The 16,823-nt window shown below is 38.7% G+C and overlaps 1 protein-coding gene across 2 annotated transcripts in view; it reads left to right on the plus strand.

The window, feature by feature from the left end:
• FGD6 (FYVE, RhoGEF and PH domain containing 6) overlaps positions 1 to 16,823 on the plus strand; it is a 72,945-nt gene that overhangs the window by 40,560 nt on the left and 15,562 nt on the right. For both annotated transcript variants that reach the window (XM_063154873.1, XM_063154874.1), the window contains exons 7-14: positions 724 to 880; positions 1,540 to 1,627; positions 7,087 to 7,137; positions 10,158 to 10,216; positions 10,379 to 10,450; positions 10,941 to 11,009; positions 12,557 to 12,640; positions 13,771 to 13,850. In XM_063154873.1, coding sequence (XP_063010943.1) covers positions 724 to 880; positions 1,540 to 1,627; positions 7,087 to 7,137; positions 10,158 to 10,216; positions 10,379 to 10,450; positions 10,941 to 11,009; positions 12,557 to 12,640; positions 13,771 to 13,850 — 660 coding nt within the window. The remainder of the gene's footprint in view (positions 1 to 723; positions 881 to 1,539; positions 1,628 to 7,086; positions 7,138 to 10,157; positions 10,217 to 10,378; positions 10,451 to 10,940; positions 11,010 to 12,556; positions 12,641 to 13,770; positions 13,851 to 16,823) is intronic.

Genomic DNA, 16,823 nt, shown 5'->3' on the forward strand with positions numbered 1-16,823 from the left:
TTGATGTTGAAATTTATCTGGGGGCTTTATGTGACTGTGATAATGGTTTGACTCTTGTTTGTGTTTCATGTACCTTCCTAAATGTCAGAATGTACTTTGAAAGTATAGGAGATTATTTTTCATTTAGATGTGCTTTTGTGCCATTAGATGGATCCCAAAAGGTCCAGAAGGCATGTCAATACGTTTTTGTAGCAATCACAGTTTTTATTTGAAATTTCATTTTGAATTGAAATTTCTGGCCCCTGCATGAGTATGATAAGTGCATTGATTTCATTAGGGAAAAAGGAGGCTGTTCTGAAGACTGGTTTGCATTTTAGAGGTAGTTTAGATCTACTTATCAGGCACAGCGCTGATTGACAGCCACAATCCCTTTGAAGATCATTCTCAGTTACCACTGGTGGGTGGAGCTGTACAAAACTCACTGACAAAGGCACTGCAATGGGTAAGGACTTTGCTCACCTTGAACTAAAGTGTTCAAACAGTTCAAGCCCCTTTTTAAAAAACTGTATATGAAGTGATTGTCATCTAACACTAGTGTGTTGACGTGTGCCTGGTAAGGTGTTTCAGAATAGCAACTGAGATGGGAACCTATCTGCTGTAAGCATTTTGTTCAGAGCATAAACTAGCACATCTTACTCTGAAAAAGAGATGTTTTGCTGTAGGGTTAAGATGTATGCTATTTTTAGCTCTAATTACATCTTTTTTGTTGTTGTTCGTTTCTAGGCTTGAGCATCAAAGAATTGCTGACATATTTGTTAAAAAGGGTCCCTACCTGAAGATGTATTCAACTTACATCAAAGAATTTGATAAAAATGTTGCATTATTAGATGAACAGTGTAAGAAGAATGCAGGATTTGCATCAGTAGTCAAAGACTTCGAGGTATTGTATTCTTTTTTAAAGTATAACCTGGTTTGTGCCGTCTTAGCAGTTGTGATCCTTCAGTGGGCTTTAGAAACTGTCCTTAATTTGTTTGTGTTTGGTGATGGGGTTTTTTTCTGCAGTCTAGGCTTAAGACAGGAAGAAGACAAGAGGCCTTTTGAATTCTGCAATGTTGCAGATTTGGATTTTTTTGAATGCAAACTCAAGATAATTAGCATTTTTGAAGCGTGAATCTTTTAATTCTGTGTTGTCTTTAGAGGTGTGGATTAATTAAAACTCCTGCAGTGAGCACTCCTGTCTTCTCTGCCTTTTTGCCTAATGAACACTGACAGCAATCACAAAGGAGCATGTTGCCCTTGCTATCCTGTTTCCTTTATTTCTGGGAAGCTTCACCTCTCTTCCTCCTAGGTCAAAGCACCTGTTTTGAATCTACAGAATATGAGTGCTAACTAGTGTCTTTCATGCATGGGTAATTCTGCATGCAGTCTTCCACATGGAAATGCTTGCTCTGTAGTGTGGTGCTTAACACTGTGGCAGTATCACTTTTCAAAGATAAAAAGCTTATCCAGTATAATCAGTAGTTGTTTGGAGGCATGTTTTCTTTTGCTGGAACCTCTGACTGCTGTGGAATTGTTATTTATTTTGGGTGTTTCTTTCAGATGAGCCCCCGCTGTGCTAGTCTGGCCCTCAAGCACTATCTGCTCAAGCCAGTTCAGAGGATTCCCCAGTACAGGCTTCTGTTGACAGGTACAGTCAAGCTTTTTGCAGCTTCAGAAGCCAGTCTTCACATGCCCCAGGACACCTGTTTTCAGACAGTTGTATCCATCTGTAAAGTGTGTTTGTCTGATTTCACATATGTGAGGCTTTTTTAAAACAAGTCACAGTATGTGAAGCTCTTCTTAAAACATTGCATGGTTTTAGAGGCTTTTCTTGCTTATATTGATTGTGGTGAGATACACAAGCAAAGTCCTAATGTTTACAGCACTGTGGTGTGTTCTGATGGTAGATTCAACAATACATAGAAAACATGAAACCTGTGACAGTTTTTGCTAGAATCTGTGGTAATAGAAGCCTGTAACTTCCTCAAAGGGTTGAAATGCTCCTGTCCTGCTCTGGGTTTTGGTTTTTTGGGGTGATGGGGGTTTAACAAATGAAAAAGGCTGTATGGAAAATTGGAGCAATGAGAAGAAAGATATCTATGCAATTGTGAACTTTTGTGAGCTGCTTCTCCATTTCTTCCCCACCCAGGTATTTTGTCTGTAAAATCCATTCTCTTTTAAAGGCAAAACACATGTTTTTAGTGCACACCAGTAAGTGCTTAAGACTTGCTACCAGAGCCAGCTGAGGAGCTGATTTGTAGCTAGGAAATCTGGGCTCTGTACTCTGTGCTGGCACTGGTGTGTTTGGGTGGCCTTGAGCGAGTGATCTCCATGATGCAGTGGGGTTTTCTGTCTGTAAAGGGAGGGCACTGACAGAGGCCTCCTTTGTGAAGTATTTTGAGATGTGTTTGTTGTAAGAGTGGGATGGCTCCTGTAAGGATTTGGAAATACTTAAGGCATTGTTTTTGAGAGCCATTGCTTCTTGATGAGCAATTTAAAAATAACCTCTGTTTATGTAGTAACTGCAAAATAAAATGCTCCGTGACCTTTTCTTTGGCTCTGTAGCAGCTCATTGGCATTTCCCCAGCATGTACTTAGACTAGTGATGCTGTGGCAGATTCAGATTTAAGTGTTATAGAGCAGTTTCCAAATTATTAACACTGACTTTTTTCATTTTAATCATCTCGTTAAACTCAAGGTGTTGAAAAAAGGGGGAGAACTCTTATTAAATTGAATACTTTATAGGGGAAAACCTTAATGATACTTAATTGATAAAATCAACCCATAAAAGGCATTGGGGGACTTGCTTTATTTTAAAGGGATACTCACTTAGGACATGGTATAGTTTGTTAAACACTTCAAAATCAGTGGAGCCTTGGGTAAGTTGACAGGTTTTAATTGAAATGGAGTTTGGTTGAATAGGGGATCAGGATGGAGCAAATGCCATTGTCAATATACACAGCAGAGTGATGGATGGCACTGAAACAAAGCTCAGATGTTGAAGGGGAATTCCTTGTGATGATGAGCTGTCATTGTGGCTGGGACAGAATGTTTTAGACCTGAAAAAAGCCTCATCCTGTGCTGATGGGGGTTATTGTGGGGGTCCCCGATGTGCAGACCTTACTGTGGCTGCCCAGCTTTAAATACACCTGCAAATGCTGCTGAAAGGAATGGGATTGCCATACTGGTGGCAAATTTAGAAACATAATTTTCTCTTGTTCTGTGGGAACAATAAAATAGATCAGGCCAAGAATTTAATGATGCTGGAGCTGGAGAGTGATGTTTTGGATCTGTTTCATTTTCAGCCTGTTCAGTCTTTCGTGCATGTATGCTGCCCTTGAGTTCTGACTCTTCCCTGTCTCTGTGGATCACCCATCTGCTTAGTTACCTTCCAACAGCTCTGTGTAATAGTGAGCAATGCCTCTCTAAGCTTGTGCTACATAAACATCTGGAGGACGTGCAAAACATTTGTATCTCTTGTTGCAGTGGGTGAGATGTAGCCATGGAGCAGCTGCCTAGGCCGGAGATGGGGGGGATCTGTGGGGAGGAGGGCAAGAGCAGCAGAATGAAAATAATCCAGGAAATGAAGCTGTCAGGCCTGAGTCAGCAGGGATTTCTTCCTATTTAGATGTTCTGTGTCAGTGGGACAGCTTTGTACTGGTAACCTGCTGCTACTTGGTCACATCACAAGATTGTTGCGGTGCTTTGAAGTCGAGTTACTTTTGTGCTAACAAAAGCAGGAGCAGGTGGACTCATAAATAAGCCAAGGAGATGAACAGTTTAGCACTGTTTCTGCTTAATTATACAGCTTCTGCAGTCCAGTACGTGGACTTCCACTTCTTCACATAGTGGCCCTGAGTGCTGTACAGTAAATATTAGATGCCTTATGGGGGAGCCTAATCAGAGGCCTCTGATTTCTGAGAGAAATGAAAGAGGTGATTCTCTTCTCCCTCTAATTTGAGTAGATTACTTGAGACTGTGCAATATGAACAGGCTCTTGATTGTCATAGGATAAGCCTCTCTCCTCTTTTTCACGGCATAAGGTTGGCAGAGAGTGCCTTTTATTATCCTTGACTGGGTTATAGTGAGGGGAGGCTGAGTGGGATGAAAAATTAGCCTTTTTGCACTCTGCAGCTTTGCAGGTTGGAAATAGAGTTGTCAGACTCAAGGCCAATTACATGTAGTGGAACAATTGCTTTGAGTTTAAATTCATTACATTAGACAGCCCAAGACAAAAAGTAGCTAATGACGCAGAAGATAATTTTAAGCAGAAGAAGTGATAGCCACTTCCCCCAGCAAGTGGGAAGAAAGAACTGGGGGCTGCTGTCAGGTAGAAGTAGGCATACAGAAATTTTCATCACAAAAACAGTACTAGTGTCCTTTTGTGTTTATTTTTTCTGTGCTTTGGAGTGTCCAGCAGAATTAAGAATTTCTGAAGGTATAATTAAGGTCTTTCTAGTCTGAACAACAAAAGCTTATTTCAGAGGAGATTTTTTTTTTTGCAAAGACATTAAATGCCATTTCACCTTAATATCTGACTTCTGTATTTATTTAATCTAGGAATACTTTTGCAAAAATTTTACTGCAACATTTTTCATGTCTGTGAAATCAGCTTGTCTGCATAGTTTATGCCAGTACCTCCAGAAGGCTGTTGTAAGCACAGAATTTCCAGTGTGTATTCACAGAAGAGACTAATAATATCTGTTCTGATGCCTCTCTGAAGCTGAGTTTTAGCTGTGAACTGAGGTCCACTTATCAGATAAAGAGTACTAAGATGAAAATTACCTATTTATCACTTTCAGGATTTTACAGTTGTTTTATTGGCTGCTGCAGTTTTGTAAGACAAAGGCTGCCTTTGGTTTTAAATATGTAATTTTAAATGAATGCTGTTATGTTAAAATTCTTGATTTTACCTCTTCTATTCACTGATTATTTAATTTAAAATGCTTGAAAATGCCCATCCAAAAATGGATTTGAGTAATGGTGTTTTGGGAAACGTGTTATAAAGCATGAATATGCCAAGAAATAATTAGTTCCCATCTTGGGTCTCTGGTTTTATGTTTCCACTGCAATTACTTTGGATGTTAAATTGGATGTCTTCGTGTACGAGGGACAGTGTCTTAGAGTGCCAGCTGTACATTTGCAGATGAGGAAATTATACCCACCTTACCTCTTGTTCCCAGCCTGTAGAGGTGAGTGTGTAGTTTGGGAGTCTTATTTCTGTATGAGCTGTAGGGACTCATTTTTTCTACTGGGAGATTCCCATTGGAGTCTTTTGTACTGGCTCCAATGAACATCAAGTTGCAATTGTAAAGCTTTAATTTGTTGGCTTAATGGTGGAGTCCAAAGAGTGCTCTGGCACAGCTCCAACTTTAGAGGCCACCTATCCACAGGAAGGGCAGGAGAGGGCACCTGGTGTTGTATCTGCGACAGGTTAAACCAAATTAAACTTGGTGTGAACTCTTCCCAGTTCCTTTCAAAATACCTCCTGTTAATCCCCCCCCCCCCCAATACAAGCCTCTTACAAGAACACCCCAAGGTGAAGCAAGATTAACTTTTAAAAAATGGAATATATGGCCACCTAAATACTGCATTGGAATGGCTGGTAGCTACTACAGCACAAGATTTTGAGGGACATGAAGGATGCAATATTGATGGAGTACAGCAGACAAAGTTTTGGTCCAGGTCAGACTTGTCTTAAAAGATCACATGTGCACCAAATCCTGCTAATGATCAAGCAGAACTCTGAGGAGAGCAGAAAGCTGAGTGTTCCCATGGCCCAGCCAATCGCGCTTCCCAGAGCTCCCTCCCTGCCTCCCAGCCGGTTCCTCTTCCTGCACCCCAACCTGCTCTTCATGCTTCTCCCTTGGATCCTCCCTTAGGTCTCTGCCAAACAATAAAATGTCAGTGCCAAATGTTTCTCTTCCTGTAGTTCTGTTTTTTTCAAAGCTTTCTTTAACTGTGACAAGTTCTCTCACTTTTCATGGCAATTCTACTGCAGAAACATGTTTCATAATTCCCTTTTAATTTTGTGCATAAGGAAAAGATTACAATGCACTGAATGGTCTCTGAGGGGCACGCATGAAGCAAGACATCTTATAAAGGCAGGAACAATTGGCTCCTGATCCTTTTTGAATGAAAGAATGAATTTGGGTAGGGCAGGCATATGGGAGTTGAATTATTTCACTCCTACGTGAAGCTTGTACAACTGAGAAGCTAAAATTGAATGCTTACTACATTACATGTAATTAGTTTTCATTAGATCTGCCAGAATATTAATACTTCATTTAAAAGGTAATTATAAATCAGTATTTGTTGACTTTATCAATCTAATGTAGATCTCTTGGAATGTTTCTGGTTTGGTTTCTTTTCATTTTAAGAAGTTCAAAGATTACAGAGTACATGATTGATGTTTTACTGAGGATATATATTAAGCTTTGACAGAGTATTGCACTTTTTGATGAACTAGACACTCAGCCAGAGAATGGAAGCTCGAGGGGGATGTCTTCATGTATAGTCATACATTTGGAGTTAATTTTAGCGAAGTAAAATAGATTTTAAAACTACCAGAACTTTAATGGATCGAGGTTGCCATCTCGTGGTTGAACTACAAGTGTCACTGAAAACTGAAAATGCCTATTTGAACATTGAGGGAAGTATATTGTTTTTATTACTGAAAAATATTAATCTTCATCAGATCTTCTGTAGTGGACTATTTTTTAATAGCTCCTAGAGACTAGTTTTGGTGTTCAGACAAATATCTATAATATTCGAAATTTTTTTACATCAGCTTAAGTGTAAATGATTGCAAATATGTACTAATTTTTCACTTGCTTGTTTTTTCTGGAATAATGTATACAGTATATCGCTTTTCACTGGAGAAGACCACTGTTTCAGTAACCTATCTCTTTGCTGATATACTTTCTTAATGGAGATGCTAGTTTTCACTTTGTTATTACCTTGACTGATTTAAAAGATAAAGTAGTAGATCTTTGTCAATTGCAGATCTGAACAGCAGATTTCCAGGAAAAAGATGGGGCTTACTACTTTCTGGTGTTGTTTATTTATTTAACAAAACGATCTCTATATTCTTTTTTCTTTATACAGATTATTTAAAGAATCTTTTAGAAGAATCTGCAGACTATAGGGACACTCAAGGTAAATGTGTCTTTAAAGAAATAACAGCATATGTACCAATGTTTCAAGATTTTAAATGCAAAATGCTAAGTCAGTAATATAAATGTTTTCTATTTAGTTCTAAGTTTCTCACCAGAGATACTAAAAGATTGCAAACTTTTGCTTCAGAAAAGTTTGGAGCTGGCAGTCATATCAGCTCACTCTTGAATTGAAACCAAGAGATAAGAGTGAAGTTCCACAGGCAGTTTAAAGAGATATTTTAGGCACTGCCATTGAAAGAGACAGTCCCTTGCATCTGCAGACCTTTATAGGCAGCATGCTCTCTCCAGCTATCAGCCCTTCTGGCCTCCTCCCCTCTCTGTGCCAGGTCAAGCATCCATGGGGCAGAAGTGAGCAAGATGAAGGAGCTGCCATGGGTAATATTTAACCTGAGGAGTTCTCCAGTTTGAGTTGTCAGAAGCTGCACAAGCACACGTTTCTCACACAGGTTTTTGCATGCATGTGGGGAGAAAGGAGATCAGAGGAAATGAGAAGTCATTGGTGATGAAGAGAACAGGAGCACACATTTCATGGTAGTGCAGGATTAAGGTGGTTTAATTCAAGCATATCAATGCACTGCACATTCAGGCTGTTTCCTTCTTCAGAGTGTGCCTCAGCAGTACAAAAAATGCTCCCAGTTGATGTTTCCATTTCATTTGCATGAGATCCTGTCACATTTGTGCAAGTCCATTGCCTTTAGAAGAGTTGTGCAGATGTAATTGATTGAGCTGCAATAAATGAACACCTTCAATGCACTGAGCCAAGCTTGCTTTGTCTGCTGGTACAATACCATCAAATATATGAGTAAATACATTTCTTAGGACATTTAGACATATTTGAGTATGTTGAAGATACAAGTCAAAAGTAATTTAACTTACAGCTCTTCAAGATATAGAAAATTTCATCTTGCACTTCTTATAGCTGTCAACAAAATAATACTTGTACTGCATGTTGAACAGCTGACCACTTGAAAAGAGAGCAACCTAAATATATAGTTAGTTCACTTTTTTGTGGTTTCTCCAGCTTCTCTGGGTTTTGTAGTAATATCTTTCATAGTGTTTTTCTCTCCCTTCTTATATCAAAGATAGAAGCTGAAGTTCAGTTAGAACAATGCCTAAGTGTTAACTTGAAATCTGATATATTTGGTAGTCCATCTTAGAATTTGGGTAAGAAAAGAAAATCTAATCTTTAGTCACCAAGATCTTTCTTGTAATAATTAAGCTTATCTTACTTCTGACTTTGCTTAGTTGTTTAATTCCAATGCAGAGCCTGGGAGTAGGAATGGAGAGGGAGACTAGGTTTGGTTGTGATTAGTACTCTTGGAAAAAAACCCAAATAGCACAATTCTTCTTGCTGACCTTCATTTGAATACATTACTTCAGCTAAGTGGTATAAGTGGAATGCTCTTCCTTGCCAAAAAGCACTTTGTTTATGGACGTTGACCCTATAGATTATTTTATGTTGTTGTTTAGATTCATTTAGTCTTGGCTGTATAAATAGTCCTGAGATCCTGGAACTTTCCCTTCACTAGCCAGCAAATTTTATCATTTTATCTAAAATTCTTCAATCTTTCTTGAAGTCAATAAATAAAATTTTAAGGTTCTAATATATAGAGTAACTGAGAGATGAAGGAAAGTATAACAGAGAGAATCAGGTGCTCATTCCTGTCTTTGTGAATTAAGCTACATTTCCCTTCATCTTCTTTCTTGTGGGTGGGAGCTGGGGAGGGTTTTGTCTGAAGCAGCTCCAGCATTACCTGGAAAGAGACCACCAGCTACATTCCAGCAGGTTTGCTTGGTTCCATGACATCTATATCTCAACTTAAATCTTGATCAAATCCTTGATACGTGCTATGTATCTTAGCTGTTTGACTCTGTGCTTTCATCCCCTTGGTTTGTGACAATCTTTTACAAAAATTCTCCTTCAATTGGCTTAGGAGGAGCTTTTTGTTCATGTCTGTTTAGTTTCTTACATGGCTTCATGAGGTTCTGAACCTTTCAGTTCAGAAAGCTCTATCTTTTAACATACTTCTTTTCCAAATATGAGTCAACAATAAGGGAAGTATATGCATTCTACAGTACTAATACTCTAATGATTAGCTTGGGAAAAACCCAAGGCCTTGGTTTTACCTGATTTGGTAGGCTTCTCTGTGGACTTTTAACCAAATTTATTCCTTTCTTTGAAGTGCTTGACTGTAGTTCAGTTACTCACAAGGTGCTAAATGCTTTAGAGACTACATTTCAGCACAACAGTTGTTCCAGCTTTCGGTTAAGTGTCATTTTTCTAACTTAAGTAAAGTGCAGGTTTTTGGATAAGATCCTTGTATGGGATGGATTCTTGGACTTGAAGATTCACTGTGTTCACATAATCATTTTATATAACTGCTTTTTGCACTTACACCTTAGGCTCTTTCACAGTTGATCTTTCTGGTTATTAAATATCAGTACTTAATAGAATTGCTCATATTTGGTAGCATTTTCCAGAGATTTATTTTTCTTTTGGTATTACAAGTTCAAAATTTAGAAATTTGAACGTTACCGTTATTTTGAGGGGCAGAAAAACTAAAGGCAGAAGATAGAAATGACAAAGATTTATATAATTTTTCTAGGTAGTCATCTATGAATGGCACTGATGGCATTTGGGTAAAAATGGCAAAAACTTAGTCCCTAGAGAGTCTCTGTTAAAATGTTGTTAACTTTTCTGCTGAAAGTATAGCAAGTAATTTGTTGTGTGAGAAACTGGAATTTAGCTTTGCCTATGTTTTGAGTAACTGTAAGAAATAATTCACACTGTTGGTTGAAGCAGTGACTTACTGGGGCATACTTATTAAACCATGATCCAAAGACTCTGGGATTTTTGGGAAGTGCTCCTGAATACAGTGTCTGTACAATAAGATCCTTCAATCTTGGAATGATGTGGAAATGCAGTATGGTATCTGTGCTTTACATGATACCAGTGCTAACTGGTCTGTATAACCAAAACATCATTCCTTCATCTTTCAGATGCTTTAGCTGTTGTTATAGAAGTTGCAAACCATGCCAATGACATTATGAAGCAGGGAGTAAGTATTTTGCCATATGAAGCTGATTGATTAAAGCTTTTTCTCTTGCTCTCTCTCTATCTCTCTCTATCTCTCTCTCTTTCTCTCTTTTTTTTTTTTGTTCCTTAAAATAAATCATGAATGCAAGGGCAAGTACTTACCTTCTACTTTTCCCCCTCCTAGGATAACTTTCAGAAGCTCATGCAGATCCAATATAGTTTAAATGGACACCATGAGATCGTCCAGCCAGGAAGGGTAAGTGCCCCATGGCATTCAGCAGATTGCAGGGAAAGTGAAGATGATATTCAAGCAAAAACTGATGCTGGAATATACAAAGAAGAAAATTGGTCCCTTGCTTCATTATTAGGTTCTAGCAGTCAAATGAATACTGGTGCTCCTTATGTGTGGGGTTTTTTTAGATGTTTATCTGACAGAAACTTAGAATTTTTAGATTATGATCCTTGCCCGATCTTGCAGGCAGGTTTTTGTCCTCAAGCTTAACCCTTTATTTCTCATGGTTTCATGTGCAGCATGGAAAACTAATGCAGTCATCCACACCCACTTTTAGAGAAACATAAGGATAAACAGCTTTTCTCAGAAAGGGAACTCTGAATCCCAAAACTTGTGCAGCACTTCTAGTGTAGTAATAATAATAATCATTATAATAGTTATAAAAAAGTTAGTTCATTTGCATGGCATGTGCCCTAAAAGGCTAAATTTTGCATTCATTGTTTTAATTTACTAGGTCTTTTTGAAAGAGGGAACACTGATGAAGCTATCACGAAAGGTCATGCAGCCAAGAATGTTTTTTCTGGTAAGATGCTATGTATGTTGCTATGTGCCTTATCCTAGTGTAATTTTTAGTGGTTAAAACATTACACTGCAAGCATAACTAAAACTGCAGGTAGTAGAAAAAATTACTAAATTGTTGCTGTTCTATTCAGTCAGTTCTAATGTAGAGATATTATCTGTGGCATATGCACAAATTTTTATGGGAAATCATTTCACATTAAAGCATACTATTTTGAATAATGCTCATTTAAAATCTGAGAGCTTTCATGAGAAGACATTATCTGTGGTACTGTGGAAGGTAGCACAGTTACTCCCTCCCTCTGAGCTGCACCAAATCTTAAAACCTACAACTCTTGTCACTGCTTCTGCACCCTTCCCTCCCTCCTTTCCTTCCTCCCGTCTCCCTCCTCCTCTCTCCTTGCCCTTGCAGGAGCCCACGTGCATCCTGAGCAGAGCACTGTGTGGAAGTTAAGTACTGAGTTCTTTTCCTGTCTCTGCTACTGCTTTGTTTTGAAACTTCTGTGCATCTCTGAAGTTTCTGTTTCCACTTGAACCTTTTGTTTATCTCTTCTATTTAGACAGTAAAGCAGCTGTTATCCTGTAATTTATTCCATTATTGGTCCACAGTCCTGGCTGAATCCTGTCTTGTAGTTACCCTGATATGAAGAAATACTTCCCTAGGCAGTCCTGGAGTGTGTGTTATACCAGTTACCGAAATACTCTCAAAAATGTGGTGCTATCTCAAGCTTCACAGACTAGATATTGTTAATTTCTGTGTCTCTTGGATTTTCTCTGTGTTTTATGGGGCAAGGGCTTTGTTTGGTTTGTGGTTTTTCATAGATATAAATGGTACAGGCTAGCATTCATACCGTTAGACGCAGTGATTTTTCCATTTATCATGTTGTGAAGATTTAGTAATAATTTTAAACATTTGGCTATTTTACAAAGAGTCACATAGCAAAAACTTAAGAGGCACTTCAAATTTTGGTATTTGTTTATATGTAGTAAATGAAGTTTTGATCCATGTGTTGAACAGCACAGAAAATAAAAAAATCTTAGTTATTGTTCAGTAAGTGCACTCAACGAATCCAAGTCTGGAAGAACAGGAAATAAACAGTAGATGCACTTAAAACTGGTAAAATTCACGAGGTACAGTTAAGTTTGTCATTACAAATTGCTAAAACATTCTGCTATCTCCTAGTTTCTGTATTGCTTTGATTTGTTTGAATGGTTAATTCTAATATCATTGTAAAGTAGTTTGCTATACTATATACCTGTGTACACCAGAAACATTTTTGTCCCTTTTGACAGCCTGTTCTTTAACATCCGTGCACTGTTTAGTCATGTGCCAAATGTATATTTACACAAGGAGGATATAAATAGATACCTATTGTTATCTAAATTCATACATGAAAATGCTTCTTGGATTCTAAGTGGAATAGTAGGAAGTAGGGAATACTTCTGGACAGTTAGCTCAGTACTGTAGGAGTTCTGTACTTCCAGTAAAATCCATCTGAAATTATCTGTCTTTTAACCAACTTTAGTCATTAAAAGCATTCTGTTTTACAGTTCAATGATGCCCTGTTGTATACTACTCCAGTTCAGTCAGGGATGTATAAACTCAACAACATGCTGTCATTGGCTGGAATGAAGGTGAGTCACTTGTTAGACTGAGCCTTTCTTCAAATCTATGTAAACTCAGGCCTTCAAAGTTTGAAAACTTAACTATGTTTACTGTTGGCAAGAGATATTAAATATGCTTATATTGTTCCAGAGCAATCCTACCGGCTTGATATTTTTGCATAATGTGGCCTGTGGAATTGCTATCTAGGCCTCCCTAAATATTCTGTTGCTACAGGATCATCTTGGCTGCATTTCACCCAGTGTTGTCCTACTCTGGAATAGTCTGCCTACTAATTTTTTGTATTTTGTTTAGACTGCCTCACTTTTGCTTTTTAACTGTTTTTTATTGCTGACACCCAGAGATTAGGCATCTTTGCCTGATAAGATCCTGGTGGATCAGTTCTCTCTGGTTTATAGATTTGCTAACTGTGAGGGAAGATACAACTTTTCTTCCTGAGCACTTGTGAAAAGCATCAAAGTTAAGCCTTGAGCCCTCTGGGTAATGATAAGGGACATGCTTGCAATATAATGACTCAGTTGCTGACATGACACTTAATGGGAACAGTAAATCATTGCCTTGGGAATCATTGTCTCCAGTCCTGTCAGAAAAAATCACCAAGTCAAGTTGTAGTGAATATCTGGCACTCAGGTCCAAAGTTTTGCAAGCAGAGCTACAAAATCTCTTTTGCCAGCAGATGTCTTGCAGTGGCTCAGACTCACTCCTGATTTTTAATCCTCCTTAAATTGGAAATTTGGTGGCTCAGAAGGATCAACAGGGTAGTGCAGCCCACTCTGAGGTACACCAGTGGGCTACATCTCATCCTGCAGCAGCAGCAGTGCCTTTTTTTTGTCCAGTTGCAGGAGGTGCTTGAGGCAACATGACTGGGCCTGTGTGGAAGGTGTCTGACAGCTCTTGAGCTTCATTCCCCTGTACATCTGCAGTGTTTGTATGAGGGCCAGTGACATAAAAGGATGGGCTGCATGTAATCTTAGTGTAGCTGGGCCCTCTGGACTGGTATATAATTTCCTGTTTCTGAGTATTTTCTCTCCAGTGTTCTCCTTCTGCAATAAAAATGTAAGAGATTTTCCAGGAATTAAGACTAAAGCAATGACAAAAGTACCATTTCAGTTTGAATTGAAGTTTTCTCTCTCGGCTGAAGGTTAAGAAGCCAACGCAGGAAGCATATCAGAATGAACTGAACATTGAAAGTGTAGAGAGATCCTTCATTCTTTCAGCAAGGTAAATCTTTCAAATAAACAGTGATTTTGAAACTGTGTGTTTTCAAACAGGCCACACAAGCTTTTTAGAGCTTGTTTTGCACTTAATGTCATGAAAAGTTACTCTTGGCTAGAGTGATTACAGAATACAGGGAATCAGTAAATCAGAATGAATACAACCATTGTTTGGTTCCTCTTTTTCACCTTAGCTACACCTTCAGAAACTTCCAGTTAAATTGAAATACTATCCTTGCACTGCCTTTTCTTGAGAGAATTTCAATTTACTTCATTTTAGGCTTTGCTTTTCAGTATTTTTTAGTTCTAAATTACTGATATGCTCTATGTTACCAGATTCTCTAAGTAATAGCAAAGTGTTACATGGTCACTGAGCCAGCTCTGGTCACCTTCATTGAGATGCCTTTAGCAAAGGCCTGTTTTTGTGCATTGTTGTTTTTATGGTGCTTGAGTTGAAGTTTTATGTGTTCTGACATTTGTGACAGTGCTGATACCAATGAAGAAAGACATGTTTTCTCTTTTATTTAGCAAAGCTGAGCAAGAGCAGACTGCTGCTTTTTGTGTGACCTTGTAAATACTGACATGAGAATGCACAGAGATAGCAGTATCTGTAGCTGAGGGGTAGACCAAGGTTAACACTGTCAAAGAAGCCAAAGGAAGTAGCTCGATTGTCAGAGCAGTAGTTATTTATAAAAACCCACTTGAAATGGGCAATTCTGTATTTCTTCAACAAATTTAAACGTTTTTTAGAGGTTTCTGCACACTGGGGGAAAACAATGCATTTCACAGTTTAGGGTATGATTCTGCTCCAGTGTAATATGAACAGCTCTGTGCTGCTTGGTGACTGCAGGTCACACAGACACATGAAGGCATTCAGGGGATGGCAGCAGGCAATGAGGATTTATCTCTGCTTGACTTGAAACAGTGTTTCACTTTTAATTCAGTTGTTCTAAAAAAATGTAAAAGAATAATTGGAACTTCTGAAAATGTTATCATCTTAACATACAAGCTACTTATTTTCCACAAAACAGCTTAGACTAGTCTTTTTGATGAACTGATTAAGTGGTAGATTAAAAGCAACTCCTGGGAAAGATGTGCTGGTCCATAGGGGAAAATCCCTATAGATAACATGCTCATCAAATTTGGCAGAGTTTGTGACATACTTTTGTCTTAACCTTGAAATTGCTGGAATTAACCTCATATTGCCAACTGAGGCTACTACAATTTGGGGAGTTTTTTGGGGGTTTTTTTTTGTGTTTTGTTTGTTTGTTTTGTTTTGTTTGTGTTTTTGTTGGGGGTTTTTGTTTGTGTTTTTTTAGTGTTGTTGATGTTGCATCTTTGGGAGCATTCAGCTCTGTTATTTTTATACTTGCTGGGAGCCATGCCAGTGCAGGAACCCTAAGTTAGACAGCAGGGTCAGAGAGAGGTTGCATTTGTGTGGCATGAAGGAGGTGCTGGAGGCTCCAGATGTAAATGACAGTTTTCAGATTGTTTTCTGTCTGTCACCAGAACTGGCCTGCTGTGGTGTAGGAGGGACGCAATTGAAAAATACTACCAGCAGCCAGTGCTTGCATATATTTTTCCCAATCAACTGTGGTTTTTCCTATTGATAAATATTGTAAATGTGAAGAGAATTCACATCTTGTCAGCCCAGGCTAAATCTTCCTTTGCATGATGCCTCATTCTAACAGCTTTTCAGGTCCTACATGGTAAAAAAAAAAAAAACAACCTTATTTTCAAAACTGTTCAAATTAGTCTTAAAGACACTGGAGACAAATTTCATTTCCATGGGTTTTTTTCAAATAAGCATTATGTGGAGTGTACACCAAAGAAGAGATTCTGAAATGATCCTGGGAGCAGAGACAAGGAAGTGAAAAATGAAGTTGGTGAAAAATTGCTAGTAATAAAAAGCAGGCTTGTTAATAACAGATATATAGATTAATGCCTAGACAAGAGTCTGTCACTTCAGGTTTAGTTTTACTGACTGCATTAGTATTGCACTTTATCTAGTCTGGATTGAGGTTTCAGTTTTCCTGGGATATCTGTAGGAATGTGAATTGTTTTTCATAGTATAATGCAGTATTGTACTAGAAATCTCTTCATCAGAAAAGCAAGTTAATACATCTGCATGATACAGCAGTGTGCAGAAGTAAAGCTTTGGTCCTGGCAACAGCAGTCACGGCAGCCTGACGTGGTCTGCCCCCTCCATAACGCTGCTGAAGAGCTACCCCAGGCAGACAGAGCTGTATCTCCTCCTGTCCTACCTAAGGATGGTCAGGCAAGGCAGGCTCAGCTGGGAGAGGTGCCCTAAGGCTCTGGAAACAAGAGGGACACGCTTCCTCAGTGTCCTCCTGGGGCCACTGAGCTGATCAGCTCCAGTGAGCAGCTGGATGTGTGCCCCCAGCACATGCATTTGCCAGTGGTAGCCATTGCTAGGGTTTTCTGTAATCCATTTGAGCTTTTCACTGTGATGTTAAATCTTATATAAATAAAAATAATAATGTTTTAAAAAGCCAATAACACAAATTTTGTTTAGTAAACAAAACCACTTTTGTAAGGATGCAACAAATAGTGGATCTCCAGCAGGGAAAACTGTAGGGGAGGGCTGGAGTGACAGAAGAAACTGCCAATTTTGCTGCAGCACACCATTGCATCAATTCCGCTGCCAATGGCACCACCTTTGTTCTTCCATTCTGAAGGATTGTAAACAATCCTAAAGGCTACCACTAGCAAACCTACTGAGCATGAGGTTCCTGGTGAAATACAAGGGTGTACGCCTGTAGCTCATTGTGCAAGCTGCTGCATACGGAGCAGTCCCCACATGGTGGGGATGGTGGTGGTGAGTAATCTCCAAAACCTGTGCCATCTTTCAAGTGAGTTAACTGATACAGTTACAGGAATCTAATTAAATGTAACCAGATTTTGAAAAAGCCAAAGGTGTTTATTAGAGTTCTGAATATTTTGTAGTCAATGCAGGCCA

This window comes from Melospiza melodia, chromosome 4 (genome assembly GCF_035770615.1).
Source record: "Melospiza melodia melodia isolate bMelMel2 chromosome 4, bMelMel2.pri, whole genome shotgun sequence".
Taxonomy (NCBI): Eukaryota; Metazoa; Chordata; class Aves; order Passeriformes; family Passerellidae; genus Melospiza; species Melospiza melodia.